Source organism: Pan paniscus, chromosome 13, assembly GCF_029289425.2.
Source record: "Pan paniscus chromosome 13, NHGRI_mPanPan1-v2.0_pri, whole genome shotgun sequence".
Taxonomy (NCBI): Eukaryota; Metazoa; Chordata; class Mammalia; order Primates; family Hominidae; genus Pan; species Pan paniscus.
Window position 1 is genome coordinate 99706264 of NC_073262.2, and position 15969 is coordinate 99722232.

General features: G+C 38.3%; 1 protein-coding gene across 6 annotated transcripts in view; it reads right to left on the minus strand.

The window, feature by feature from the left end:
• The window catches only part of ANKRD44 (ankyrin repeat domain 44), a 344106-nt gene that overhangs the window by 125374 nt on the left and 202763 nt on the right, over positions 1-15969 (minus strand). For 3 of the 6 annotated variants that reach the window (XM_057301464.1, XM_034954728.4, XM_034954726.3), the window contains exons 10-13: positions 13707-13821; positions 3577-3659; positions 2338-2455; positions 303-371 (exon numbers count right to left, since the gene is read on the minus strand). In XM_057301464.1, coding sequence (XP_057157447.1) covers positions 303-371; positions 2338-2455; positions 3577-3659; positions 13707-13821 — 385 coding nt within the window. The remainder of the gene's footprint in view (positions 1-302; positions 372-2337; positions 2456-3576; positions 3660-13706; positions 13822-15969) is intronic. The other 3 variants (XM_034954727.3, XM_063595508.1, XM_034954729.3) reach the window with 1 other exon arrangement.

Below are 15969 nucleotides of genomic sequence, written 5' to 3' on the forward strand. Positions count from 1 at the left end.
TCCGCTAGAAACAGAATTTTCCAAACTATATCCATGTAGGAGTTTTGTTTTGTCTTTTAACTGAAAAAAAAAAAGGGAGACAATTGGCACATCTAAACAGCAGCTGTGAGTGGAGATGCTTTCTTTGTGGCTTGTTATTTGGTTTGTTGGCAACCTCTATGAGAAGGGACTTCCTTCCGAGGAGGATGGAATCCCCCCAGCTAACTTCCCAGTTTACCATTTCAACCTAACTTGATTACTACATAGACCACTCCCAGTTCCTCTTATTTAAGCACTTGAAGCACAACTCTCTGATTACATACCTCCCACACTTGTCCTTTTTATGGAAATCTGCTCCGCTGCTCTGCAAGAGTTTTATACATTCCACATTACTAGAAAGACAGGGAAAACATCATTAAGATGGAAGAGATCAATTACTGGCCTATCTTCAGCAAGAGCTATTTTCTGCAGAGTACAGGACCAGATGAAAAGATAGCTCCTGGTCTAAATTCCGCTAATAAAAACCTGAACATATTAGAGTAATGACATATTGTAAGGATCTAAAGTTCCTATGATTCCTTTTTCAAAGCTAATAAATCAATAGATTAAAGAGCTTGGTGGAACATTTTTAATTCCATGACTAAGAAATTTAATGATTATTACATGATTAAACCCTCCAGTGATGGTTTCATCATTTATCCTAAAATTCTTTTTCCAAAACCGTCAAGAGTTTATGAAACAACCACTTAAACCTATAATAATTTCATGTCACCTTTAAACAATGAGCCAGAGTGGATGGGCGTTACCTTCTATCACAGCAGAATGAATTCACCATGATAACCACTTTCAACCCAGATACTCCTTAGTAGAAAATAAAACAACTGTATTTCCCTGTCTTTGTAATTTATGCAAATAAATGTGCAGAACCAAGGCTGAAAATGATGTCATGGAGCACAGTGATCTTCCATAGCTTCTTTATCATTTGCAGAAGCAATAAATCATATTTAGTAGAGAGAAAAGGACCCATCAAAGTGATTTTTCCTATTAAAGGGCATGTAGCTAAATAGTAATTCTAATAGGAATTTCAGACATGAATCTGGAATTGTATGTTGTCACTTTCTGTACAGGTCTGATATTTTTTAAATGTGAGCATACAAAAGAGACAACTGTCCATCATTGTTCTAAACTTAGGATGCTAGAAGTGGCCTGGAATTATTACTATAACTTAAATAAGAAAAATGATCTCAATGATAAACCTGAGCAGGGCTCTCCTCACCCCACACCCACCCTTTATAGCCACCTTCTCAGAGAAATAGCTCTTTCAATCATAACACGTAAGAACTTTTTAAAATAAGTATGTGTTGGTGTAGCATGCCAGCTGATATAAAGCACCTGTCTCTTACTGAATGATGCCAAAGGATCAAGGGTAGTGGCAGATTCAACTTGTGTGGCTCATGAAGCTCATACAATTTGGGGGCTGAGGTAGGGGGAAGGGGTCTTTTTTAAAAATAATACAAAATTATGAATACAAATTTAGTTATAAGAATTCAGAAGGGACTCATGTAAATAAGGAGCCCTAAAGTGTCACCATTTATCCACCTCTGATAAATAGGTAATGCCTTTGGTAATATACAAATGACAAATGGAGAAGCATTACTGTTCCTTAAGGACCAGGAAACTGATTAAGAACCAACATCTTCCCCAAACAAGGTCATCCAAGAGATGCCATGTTTAGTCAATGTGTGGTCACATATATCAATGACATTGATCAGAGCTTCAATCTTACCACTGGTAAGTGAAAAGAAAGTAGCTGATGAAAAATTCTCTTTACAACTTTAAAAAAAGGTAAGGATTAAATCACTTCTTGCCTGTCTTTTGGGTTTTCTTGACCTATGTTCACATTTAATCATTAAAAGACTAAAAATTAGATTTGAAACAAGGACAAAAATGTCTGTAAATGAACATAAATTAATTCAATCTTTGATTCTCTTGATTATCACCCACATAACAGCAACAGAAGAGGAAAAACCTAGGAACAAATTTCAAATTATTGTCTTTTGGTGTATGGGGTAACTGATATGTACTCTATAGCCTGAAAATCTATAATTTAAAAAAAGAAAAGAAAGAAAAGAGAAAGAAGAAAACAAAAGAAGAACTATTTGCTATTTGAAATGGGCTAATAATTTTTCTTTGGTGAAACAAAATGCTTGTGATGTGGAAATATAACATAGTGATATTTGATAATTAGTAGAAATGATTCTTATTTTACTAAGGAAATTGCCTTTGATTCACAGACAACTTAAGTCAATAAAGGTGAATTAGTAACTCATAAATTAACTAGAATTGGTAACTACTCACCCTCCTGCAGCAGCAGCATGAAGGCACGTTCTTCCAAATTTATCTGGGGTGTCTATTTCAAAGCCTGCAGACAGCACGTGCTCATTACTAAACAAGGATACTATGCTATACTTTTGTCCTAGTTAAACCACAAGAAACATTGCAGAGACAGAAAAATCAGTTAGTAGAAAAACCAGAATGCAAGCAATTGTAGTCAGAAAGAGGTTGTCATGGAAACAAATGGGAACTGCTCAAGCTTGGCAATTTTATAGGAAGAACCGTGAAGTCAAGAAGGATTTATTTTCACATTCAGCCCTGGGTGAACCACAGTCCCATTTTTTAATCCCAGGATAGAAATTTATGAAACCAATTTGAGATAAGTAGGGCAATCGACAGGCAGATAGAACTCATGGACAAAACATAGAAGCAAAGGAATAATCTTAGCATGCTGGAACAGATTTTTTTCTGAAATGTATTTCAACCTTTCAGTTGGTTTAAGAGTTGGGAAACATGCTTGCATGCAGGGATTATTTTTTAAACATGCCAACAGCAGTGAAAGCAGAATCAGCCATAGGTAAAGTACTTAAAGGAAAAAAAAATGCCTCTGGGATATCTCATGAATTAATTCATAAACAATCTTTGCCTTGCAGACCTCTACCATTTTTGAAAGCCCAGGAATTTCTTAATATATGACAGTTGGCAGAGGTAGTGATAAGAAAGATTAGCAAAGCTCCAAACCAGAAACAATCTTTTGGCTCCAAATAGTCTCATATTTTAAAAATTGAAATTAAACCTAGGTGGAGGAAATCAGCCATAGTGATTTTTCAGTGCCCAGGGAGTGGGAAAGTAACATGACATTCTCTACCACCAGATGTAGGGTATTTGGCCTTTTTCCTTTGTTGAAAAATATTAAATGCTAAACCATCATTTTAAACCTCAAAGACTTTTCCTTCTTCTGTGATGTAACCTTTCTGTAAACTCTGGCCATCCCTGCCATGTTTCACCCTGGAACACCCAAGCTTTTACTTGAAAAACAGGCAAGACTCTCATTCTGGGGCAGGAATAATGACATTCAAACAGCTTTAACACCAAGGATTGTTGGGAGCTGTCACATGCAGTTAGCTGAGAAATACAACTCATCCTGACGAGTCAGGTAATGACATGAAGCACAGGCAGCCACTCACTCTGACCAGACACCTGAAGCCATTGACTCATGTACAGGACACATTAAGCCTCATCTCTGCTAACAGATTTACTTACCCGATGATAACAACTTTCTGCAGCAGTCAGAGTGAGCATTTAGGGCAGCTAAATGTAAAGGGAACATGCTATGGATTCCACACCTGAGGAGTAAGAAAACAGAGCAGCTCACGGCAACAGATCTCAAGATACATGCGGAAGGACAATTACCTTTCTAGATTCTCTGATGAAAATTAACAACACCTTGTGTAGGGAGTCTTGGCTGAAATAATTATGCAATCAGTTTCTACCTTAAAATAATAAATGCCTGAATCAAAACCATAATTAAAAGCCCATTACCATAGGAATGTATATTTTTAAGAAAATCTGTTTCACATAAAGCATGACTCTTTAAATGTAAAATTAATTTCCCTGTCATTTTCTTTCAGCTTGGTGATTGTATGTCTCATTCTCTCATTCATCTATTCAACACTTTCTAAGCATCATAGACTATGCTAAGGGCTGGAGATAACAATACTGAGCAAGACAAACTCAAGTTTGAAAAGCAACCTGTTTCCTTTCTTTTTTTTCTTTTCACTTTTTTTTTTTTTTTGAGACAGAGTCTCACCTGTCACCCAGGCTGGAGTGCAGTGGTGCTGATACAATGATAGAGGCAGGGGGCAGAGAAATTCTAGGCAGAAAAGGGCAGGTTCTGAGCAAAACCCCACTCTCAAGCTGAAAAGCCTGAAACTGTGCCCCAAAGTGAGAACTTATATCCCTGTTTTCCCACTCAAATGTTGCCTTTTCCTAAACTACCCATGGCCCTCCCCCACCAAATCCTGTGCCTATAAAAATCCCAGACTCAGCTAGTAGACAGGACTATGGCTGAACGTCAGAGAGAAGCAGCTTGATTTCAGAGAGACAGTTTGATGGCATAACTTCAGAGGAGAATCTGGCCAGAGACAGCTGGACTTCAGGGGAAGATTATCTACCCATCCCATCCCCTTTTCAGCTCCCCTTCCTGCTGAGAGCCACTTTCATTGGCAATAAAATCCCCTGTGTTTACCATCCTTCAATTTGTTCATGAGACCTCATTTTTCCTGGATGCCAAGCAAGAGCTCAGGAACCACAAGTGCAGATATAAAAGGCTGTCACGCTGGCCCTTTGCCCTCGCTGGCGGAGGGCAGCTGCCTTATGCAAAAAGGCAAAGGGCCCACTGAGCTGTTAACACTTAAGCCAACCATGGACGGCAGACTTCAAAGCGCACTGTAACATGCCCTCAGGGGGCTTTGGGAGTTGCAGGCACCCCCGCCTGGATGCTGCTGCAGAGCCTGCACAGAGTTCACTCCTGCCAGTGCCAAAGCAGCCAGCTGGTTCCAGCACTCACTCACCCCAGTTCCCATGCTCATTTGCTCAGGGGTTCCTTCCAGCAAGGAGTTGAGAGTGGCAGGCTGAGTAAACAAGGTACCCCTGTCTCAAGTCCCACAAAGGGGTCAGGGAAATATCCTGCTTCAGTGTAATCACAGTACACTTCAGCTTTGACCTCCTTGGGCTCAGGTGATCCTCCCACTTCAGCCTCCTGAGTAGCTCGGACCACCACAGGCGCACATCACTATACCCAGCTAATTTTTTTGGTGTATTTTGTAGAGACAGGGTTTTGCCGTGTTGTCCAGGCTGGTCTCAACTCCTGGGCTCAAGCAATCCACCTACCTTGGCCTCCCAAAGTGCTATGATTACAAGCATGAGCCACCACGCTCAGTCCAAGGACTTTCTTGATTTGATAAACAAATATTATTGTGGTATTATGTCCCAAGCACTTTGCTAGGAGTTAATAATGGCTATATTGTTGAAAATAAAGTTTTGGATAAGAATAAAAACTAATGTTTGCCTTTTGCTGATCAAACTTCATCTTCCTAATAGATTTTTACATTGCACATTAACCCACATCACAATACCAGTCACAAAAACACAATTGGGGGTAATAAACATTACTTTGCATATATTTCATAAATCTAGTAGTATTTAAGAGAAAATCTAGAAAAGGACTTTATAGACCGACCCCCACTAAGACACAGTCACCAGGATGACCCCTTAAGGGACAGACGTCTTCTGTCGGCAGCACTTTTTGCCTTCGGGATTAAATGCTCCTCCTCTTCCCTACTACATCTTCTTCAGCAAGGACCCAAAGCCATGTGCTGAATTGTGGCTCATAATAAACAGCATCACCAGGTGGCTCCTGTGTACTTGTAAGCATCTATAATGTTAGTGACCACTTCTCATAACATCTTATTTTAATCAAATAATACATTTCAGCCTTTTAAAATCTTCTGCATAATACAAGCAAGTATGGGACTATATCTGTTTACACCCTACAGCATTAATTACCTAAGTCTCCTCTCTGGCACAAAGTGGCCCGTTTTCAGACTCCATGCTTCATAAAGAAACACATATGATTTGAATTTGTTAAGCTTTGGGTACATACATTTTATTTACCATCTCAAAAGTTATTATGATGATGTGTGTGTGACTGTGTAAAAGGATATACACATTCACAGACATTTCATGGTATTCAGGGTTTTGCAAAATTCAATTCTGTCAGCAATTAACCACTGTTTCCTCTTTCCATAATAGCTTCTTCCTATTTAACGGTGGTTTTATTCGGTCTTCCCTCTGTTTGTTTTCCTTTCCCTATATGGAGATTCCAGCCCAGTGTGTATAATAGCTGGCATCCATCAAGTGATGCAATTTGCTCATCTTCCAGGCAGCATCATGTGGAGGAGAACTGCTTGTAATTGCCTCGCTCATCATTTACCAAAAAAAATTCTGAAATGCAATTGCATCAGTGATGACCTTGATGCTCTTGAACGGGGAGAGGGAGTTGGGGGATAGGAGAGAAGCTTTTCTGCTTATGCTATTATTTATATTGTTCCCTCTTGATTCAAGAGAAACATTCTTTTTTTTTCAATGCATAACATGTTTTAAAACCTCCTTATAAAATGGCACTTAAAGCTAATGTGATTTTACCTAATCATTTTATTTGTTTTGGGAATTTAAGGCAAAACTATGTGATTAGATATATCTGGACATTTAGAAGAGGAAAATGGATAGAATATTTTCATTCCTGAAAGAATATGCCTGGAATCAAGGACTGGATTTCTCAAGATTTCTTTGAGCCTCCCTCATTCTTTAAATACATACAAACACACACACACACATATGTTCATATACACCCATAAATAAAAATATATATACACATAATATATATACAATATAGTTTATAAAGTTCCATATGTATCTTTATGTAAAATAATACAAGCAAATGAATTTGAGGAAATAGCATCAAACTCTATAAGAAACCAATTGGGAAAAACAAAAAGTATAAGTGGTAGTATAACAGCAACAATATGATATATTCCATAAACCTCATTATCAATATTTCCAATCAATCTTGCCACTTAAAACCCATCTTTGTATAATTCATCAAACTCTACATTCACTGATTTTTTTTTCACTGCTCCTTACAAACCTGAGAAGATGAGAGAGATAGAACTACTCTGATTTAAAAGGTCTAGTAAAATTTGTTTGATATATATTTTTTACTCCACAGTGAATAAAAAGTTACTACTTCAGTGCAGGATTTGGAAACAGATTCGCATAGACTCAAATACTATTGGCATTTGCGCTTGCATATGAAACTATGGTTCAAATAGTAAAACTAAGTTTCAAGTCAAGATTGGAAAGAAAAGAAAAGCAGAATTCAGTGTCTCTGAATCAATTCAGAAATGATTTATGTATTTCAAAATAAAATTACTACCTTATTTTATAAAATAAGACTGCTCACAAAGGAAGGATTATAAAACCTTTAGCAGGAAAATTAGGACTTGGCTGTCTTAGCCAATTAAGAAGCATCACTCTTACTTCATCAGGTATACATCAAGGAAGATCAATAATGAAGGTGCCAAATCACACTAAACTTAACAATGCATAAGTTACAGGAAAGAGGAGACCAATTTCGTTAAATTGCCACATTTATTTGACCAGCCATTGAATTAATGGAACACATTTATATTAGCTAGTTCTAATTTAGCTGTTAGTTGGCATCTCCTACCCAGTTATTTCAGAATAAATGAGGTCTGCAGGCCTGTCTTGCAGAGAGCTATTAGAAATGAAGAAAGAGCCTTCACACGATTAGAATTTGGGGTCTTTGAAGCTTTCCCCTTGGCATCAGAGAGATGTGGCTGCCCTCCCTACATCCAGTCTTTTCTGAGCCTTCTCTTTAGGCCATGTGGGTAAAGAATACATGATTAAAGTGACAGAGTCAGAAACTTGGGGTTTAAGTCCTCATTTTGCCACTTGCTATCTATTTCACCTTTGGCAAGTGCATAACGGTTCCCTCCTCAGGAAAGTAAGACAATTACAGTGACTCTGTCATGGAGCAACTGTAAGGACCCATTGAGATAATGTTCATGTAGTGCTAAAATGGAGCATCACGCACATGGAAATCCTTTACCATACATGTTAGTATGATTGTTGCCCTTGCAATTCATATAAGGTTAATTGGTAATCAGCAGTACATGAGTTTTGAAGTTGTAATCAGGTTGTACTTCCTTAAAATCAGTTGTATGATTCCTTAAAAGCCAAGAATGAATCATGATCGGTTAACATTTCTGTTATCTTTCTGTGTGTCTAAATTCTTTATAATATTTACCTCACAAGTGTCCCAGCAAAGTGGGATTGGTTTAGCTTTGCTCACTGAGAGGATGAGACAAAAACATTTCCTAAATTTAGAATAGGATGATTTTATGATGTTTTACCCAAATGATCAATCCAAGTAAACAAACCAATTTCTTATGAATTTTATCTATGCAATTCCAAGTATTTACTATGCACCCTTAAGTGACAGCCATGAGACCTGGTCCTTGTTATTTGCAACGAACAGGTGTTTTCAGTGGTTCCTTTTGAATCAAGTTTAAACACGCTAAAGTGGTTCAAGAGGCCCCTTCTCGATCTGGCTGTTGTCTAATCTGAATATTCTAGAATCTCAATAAACTTGTTTCCATTCCTCTAAGTGCCAGGCTCTGTCCTGCCCCCAGGCCTTTGCACATACCAGTCCCTCCACCTGAAACTCTCTTATCTTTCTCTCCTGTTTCTTCCATTATTTCTCCAACTAATCAGTGCATCTCCGAAGTACTGGAAATATCTTTGGGATCTCAAGAGTTCTCTGTGAGAATTTTTAACCTGTCTTTTCCTTTCTACGATAATCTAAAACAACTGGCATAAAAGCATTTTTTTTGACTCATCGGAGTGGCCCTTTATCACCACATACCTCTGCCTAATTTCAGTGTCCATGTTTGTACTGAGGATCACATTGGTGTTTGTGTAGTACTGGCATGGGCCAGTGAGAAAAGAATAAAGATGGGCTCAATGGACAAGTGATAAGGCTGAACGTAGGGAGGGCCAATGATAATCCAGTACCTGAGCCTTCCATATAAACAAAATTTGGCAGTAGCTTGAATAAGGGGCTCTGTGCTGCATGCCAAGTCCACTGTTCCACCACTTTAAGCCACTGCAAAACCTCCATTCTTGCAGTGTATATTGAACTCTAAAGAGCCTGCACCTCAGCCACCAGGACCATAATCCTACACAAATGGTGACTTCACTTTGGCAAAATGTGAACCATCACATCATCTGCTATGTGGAGGCAGCAAGCCACTTGCTCAGGAGCTGAGAGTCCAGATCCAGTAGACTGAAGATGAGTCCCATTTCTATCCCTTACTGGCTCTGTGACTTTGAGCAGGTAACTGAACCTCTCCGTGCCTCACTTACTTCACCTGCAAGATGGGAATAATCATAGCACTTAGCTCATGAGGTTATGGTGAAAGTTAAATGCAACCCCTCAGAGCAGTGCCCAGAGGGAAGCACTCATAATGTTTGCTACTACTAAATTGTGCAGTTAACATGAATGGTGTTGGTTTCTGTTTGCATGTATTTTGTAATTTTTTTAAATATTAATTTGCTAGCGTCAAAAGCCTAAGGAGTTCATCTAGTTTATGTTTATACATATTCATGTATCATTATAATAAAAATAAGTATATACTGAGGATCTAAAAGACTCTTGCTACCATGAGCTAACTGCTAGTCATCCTTCAGTCTTGGTTAAACCTTTACATCTTGCTTCTCTAGTCTTGTGAGACTGGGTTCCACATCTTAGATATTTTTCACACATCCCAGTGGCACCCAGCAATCGCTCTGGCATCACACTTAGCATGCATGATTGTATTGCTTGTTTAAATCTTGCTCCCAGGGGATCATAAATTCCTCAAGGGCAGGGACCTCTATAATCCCAGAACCTGGCATCGTAGGTACCACTTAGGCCCTCAACCAATATTTAATGAATGAATGAATGTCAGAGCCAGTTATTTATAAACTATAATACCCCTAATTCTGCTGCAGTTGAGGCAGAAAAAGAATGCATAATTGGTAAGGAAACAGGCAAATTAAAATCCTCGAGACAATCCGCAAACTAACAAAATTAAAGAAGATAAACCAAAGGGCTTTGACATCATGTAAAGTTGCATGAGCACTGAATCAAACCGTAGGAGGCTGCTCTGACTTAAAGTTCAGAGAAGCAAAAAGAATAACAAAGAACATTCTAATCAAGGGCTGACATTTATTTCAGATTGAAATAAATTCGTAAGAAAGTAATAATGATAAAACTTGTCATATAGAGTTAATTTAAATACATTTGGCTATATTGCTTATGAATGAAAATGGGTTCTTTTCACAAATGCTATTTGTTTTTTCACTTATTTATGAAAGGCCTATTTTTCTCCTCTTAAATAATCCTATAAGGAACCCAGATAACAGTGATTTTCTGAGAGGCTTTTGGCAAATTTAATCTTCTCCAATTACTCTTCCCTTCACTTTGATATTTTGCCCTAGGGTCGTTTCCATTCTCCCACACACACAAACACACAAAGGCACTTACACACACACATACAATCACTGCCCTAAGGAACCATTGTCACTGAAGGTAGCATGTCGCATCCCCAGATAGTTGTGACAAAGAAAGCAGACATGGCTCTTTCAGGCTGAGACAATGTTTCCCTCATCTGTGTCCCTAAGACATAGCAGAGACAATGGAAGAAAATGCTACTTGAACAACAATGCTATTTTTAAGGCACTTTTGCTACATGGTCTGTGTTTCCATAAATTGAAAGCAAAATAATTACATGGAAATAAATTTCCATCATATTGAATTAAATGGTTTTTAGGGAAAAATTTTAAGTAACCATTGGGTCCAGCTTATTTTTATTCCTAAAATGGATTCAAGTCTGGAAGAAAATCAGAAATTCATGATTGTTTGGCTAAAATTTCCCAAGTAACCCAAAGCTGAAAAAAAATACCACTGAAAATATTAACACATTACAGGTAAAGTCAGTTGGTGCCTAAATATTTATTTTTCTGCTTAATTAACACTGAGCATTTATTATCTCTATCTTTGGGCATCCATGATCTGGTTCAGAACTCCAGAACCTGGTAAGAGCATACTGAATCTTAGTGTAGAGCTCTTTCCACAAAACTGAGAGGCTTATTTTAACTTACGACATCCCAATTAAAAAGTTCTTTTGGCTCACAGCAGATTCCCCTCTCTTCTGTAAAAAGACATCCCACTGCTAATACTATTTGTCAGCATTCTCCTCTTCTGTCATCCCTCAGCCTCATCTTTAGCCCAAGACCTCATCTTTTCTTCCCTGGACATTTGCAAGAGGCTGCCAAGTGTTTGTAGCCTGGACTGCCTCCAGTACGTCTGGACCGCCTGCAGTATGTCTGGACTGCTATCAGAGCGATCTTTCTTACACACAAATGGGATCATTAGACACAACCTGTTCTACGCCCACTTAGAATTCTTTAACAGCTTCCGAATGACTCAGAGTGGAATGTAATTCTTTAGCAGGACTTGCGAAGTCCTTTGAGATGTGGCTCTTCCAGCCTTTCCTCCTCATTTCTTTCCACTCCACCCACCAAACATCCAATGACCCAGCTTTAGAAATGTGCTTTTAACAGGTTCACATGTTTATGTCTTTATAACGACTGTTCCCTCTTCTTGGGATATCCTTCCTTTCTCCCATTTCTCTTTCTACCCCATAATTATGTCCATCTAGCAAACTCCTATATATCCTTCCTTTTGTTACAATGTCATCTTTTCTGGGGGATCCAGAAAATTAGTGTCTCTCTCACTCTGTTCCCACAGCCTGGTCCAAACATCCATCTTAACAAATTTCACAATACTCAGTAATTTGTGCTTGTTCTTATCTCTACCACTAGACTGGGAGGTGTTTGGAACCCAGTTCAACTTAATGTTGGACAGATGAAGATAAACCATTATATCCTACCAATCTACCAGAGTGCTTCACAAAATTCATTTTAAGTCCAGAACACCTGCCCTCTGTGAATCTGATTTCATGATCCCACTGCGTCTTCCCCAGGCCATTTCAATTTTAGCTCATTCTCATACAAGACTTTCAATGGTGTTGCAGAAAATTAACAAATAAAATTCCTAAGATAAACTGCTTTCATAAGGTTTTTCTTCTTTTTTTTTTTTTTTTTTTTTTTTGAGACGGAGTCTCACTCTGTCGCCCAGGCTGGAGTGCAGTGGCGCGATCTCGGCTCACTGCAAGCTCCGCCTCCTGGGTTCACGCCATTCTCCTGCCTCAGCCTCCCGAGTAGCTGGGACTACAGGCGCCCGCTATCACGCCCGGCTAATTTTTTGTATTTTTAGTAGAGACGGGGTTTCACCGTGTTAGCCAGGATGGTCTCGATCTCCTGACCTCGTGATCCTCCCGTCTCGGCCTCAGGCGTGAGCCACCGCGCCCGGCCCATAAGGTTTTTCTTCTAAAAATTTAGTTATTGTTACAGACTCTGATCAAGGCTAAACTCTTTATTCAGGCATTGAAGGCCCTCTTTAATTTAGTTCTACTACCTATTATTAAATAATAAAATAATAGTTAACATATATTGATAGCTCACTACGTGCCAGGCACTGTTCAAAGAGCTTTTAACATGCGTTATCTTTTTAATAACCTTAGGAGGTGTATTTATAGAACTCATATAGATCTTATCAGATACCAAAGAGCTTTACTAGTAATTAAGTCACTTAATCCTCATAACAAACCTACAGATAAGTACTAGTATTACTAGTATTACTACAATATTTCCAATTAGGCAAGGGGCTCAAAGTCACACAGCTCACAAGGGAAGCAGCTTGGATTGGCATCAAGGGAGCACCCACCAAAGCCTGGGCTCCCAACCACCCTGGGTCCTGCCCCTCGGTGGTGCATAGCATCATCACATTCTCTACTCTGTCAGGCCAAGCTCTTCCCTAGTGTGGAGTCTTTGCCTCTTTTGTTCCCGCTTTCCTCCCTGCTTGGGATGGTTGCCACCCTCTGCTGTACTCAGATAATTCTCAGCCCCTAAAGCCTAGCTAAAATTCATCTTCTCCTTGAAGCCTTTTCAGAAAACACTGGCCACCTTTGAGCTCTCTCCTCCCCGTCTATATTCTGTGACACAGATTGTCTACACCAAACATTTGCCACTTAAGTCTGTTTCATTTAGAACTTTATGATATATGATCTTGCATGGTTCTTTGACTTAAGTGGGTCTTGGGCCCTGAACAAAATTATGAGCGCCTTGAAACTAGGTAACTTACATCTTCTGAAATCTCCCATAGCACCCAGCATAGATGCTTTATGTATTTTTGTGGAATTGAAGTTCAAAATGAAGTCAGGTTCCCCCTTCCCTACATAGCAGATTGACTCAATTGTACTCTATAACCATATCATTAAAGCTGAGCAAGCACTCTGAATACATTCTAAATTGGCTCAGTTAGGTTTTATTTTTCCTGTTTAATATGAAGCATTGGGAAGGACAGAAGAATATTAGAAAGAAAAGTTACGAATAAAGTTCAAGTTTCCTTAATTAAAACCACTGAAATAGACCTCATTTGGATGAAGCTAAAAAATAAAATTGGTTCTTCTTTGCCTCTGTCATTAAAAGGCACTTAATTTATTTAAAATTTAATTTGTATTTAGTATAATGGTATAGATCCACCTTAACCTGGATAAATGGGAACTATCTACTGCACGGAAGAATCTTTTTGGCAGTATTCCCACTTGAGGCAATTATTCCACCGTATTTTTGCGGTAACCTACTTGGCTGTGTCAGCTCCGCTGGTTATTAAGGTGTTAATCAAAAGCTCATGACCGTATCTTGCAGCCACATGGAGAGGAGTGTTGCCGTCCTTATCCACACAGTCAATTTCACCTCCTGAAAGAGATATTTTAATACAGGATAACGCAAGGATTCAGGTTGATTCAGGTTCTATGTTCTCTGCTAGTCTCTCATATCAACCAAATGTTGATTTCTTTCCTATTCCAGTTGTGCATCTTTGTTCTGAAATACAAGAATGCTTTTAAAGGGGACAAGTCACCATCTGAAGCAGTAGTAGTAGTATATCTGCGTAGACAGAAGTCTATTAGAGATGCTTTTGAGGCCGGGCGTGGTGGCTAACGCCTGTAATCCCAGCACTTTGGGAGGCTGAGGCGGGCAGATCACGAGGTCAGGAGTTTCAGACCAGCCTGACCAACACGGTGAAACCTCATCTCTACCAAAAACAAAAAAATTACCTGGGTGTGGTGGTGCATGCCTGTAATCCCAGCTACTCAGGAGGCTGAGGCAGGAGAATCGCTTGGACCTGGGAGGCAGAGGTTGCAGTGAGCCAAGATCGCACCACTGCACTCCAGCCTGGGCGACAGAGCGAGACTCCGTCTCAAAAAAAAAAAAAAAGAAAAAGAAAAAGAAAAAGAAAAATGCTTTTGAGAAATCTTTCCATATTGTCTTAGTTAAGAATCCAAAATCTCACAACTAAATGCCTTCTCTGAATGAAGAATGTATTCAAATCCCATAAAGTGTAATTCTGAAGACATGTTCAATTTTAATTTTCCCTGCTGAATTAAAGACCTATGTAAACCTTGTGCTAAAACGTAAGAACCAAAGGGGATGGACAGTTCAGGAAATGATTTCATGTAATTTGATGATCTAGCTTATAGTATTTTAATATTATGACTAAAATGAGTAAAAGCATAGACAATAAACTGAAAATGCCTATATTTATAAAAACTATGACAATAATCATCCATACTTCTTTTAATAATATAGTATTGTCATTATGTTTTATTTTGCCTTCTCTTCCCCCAGTTTTTATTTCACTAAATTTCTTTTTTTCTCTCCCTTTTTCGTGTGTGTGTATATATACAATTGGTCTATTCATTCATTTATCTGAGGAACCATTTAAAAAGTTAGCTATCATAACATTTTACCGCTAAGTATGTTTTTCCTAAGAACAAAGACATTTTCGCACATAACCACAATTCCATCATTTTACCCAAGAAATTTAACATTCATAAAATAATTTTATGTAATATTAGTGCATATTCCAATTTCTCAGACTGTCCCCAAACTGTGCTTTATAATAGTTATCTTGTTGTTTTAATCCAGGATCCAATCAAATATCCTGACAGCACTTGGTTGTCATGTCTCTTTAGTTTCTGTTAATCCAAAACAATCCTCCTGGCTTTTTTTTTTAAGTTTCTCATGTTGTTGATATTATTGGAGCCCAAATCACGAGTTGTGTTGGACGCTCTACATTCTGGAGTTGTCTTTTGGTTTCTTCATTATTAGATTCAGGCTAAATATTTTGGCAACAATTCCCAGAGCAGATGCGTGCTTCCCGCTCCATTTTCTTAGCACACAGACAGTTATTCCATTACCAGGTGATGCAAAGTTTGACTACTTGGCAATGGGTACCAACTTTCAGTTTGGGAAAAGAAACAGTCCTGAAAATGGATGGCAGTGATGGTTGTACAACAGTAGGAATGCACTGGATGCCACTGAACTGTACACTTAAAAATGGCTAAAACGGTAAATTTTATGTTATGTATATTTTACCACAATAAAAAAAAAAGGCTTGATTATGTGGTTAAGGTGGTGTCTGTCAGTACACTTACTGCAAAAATATCTTCTCCTCTTTGTAATTAACAGGCAATCTGTGCGGTGATACAGGCAATCAGAGTGTACAGATATCTGATTTCCCAACAGACTTTTTCCACAATAATTTTTAGCATATGTGGGGAGTACTTTGTTCAAAATTTACCTGAATTTTTTACTGTGTGCTTATATTATCTATATAAGTTAGGTTCATTTGATTCTGTTTGCTTTCAAATATTTTTACTGGGTTTTATTTTATTTTAATAATATGTAAAATACATGTTTCAAAAGTCAAAAGTCATATTTTTGAAAAGGCTTACTCATTCTTATCCCTTCCTCTTCATCCTCATACACAACCTACAGTAATCATTTTCATTAGTTTTAGTTTATGCTTCTGTGTTTCTCTTTGCAAAAAAAAACAAAAAACAA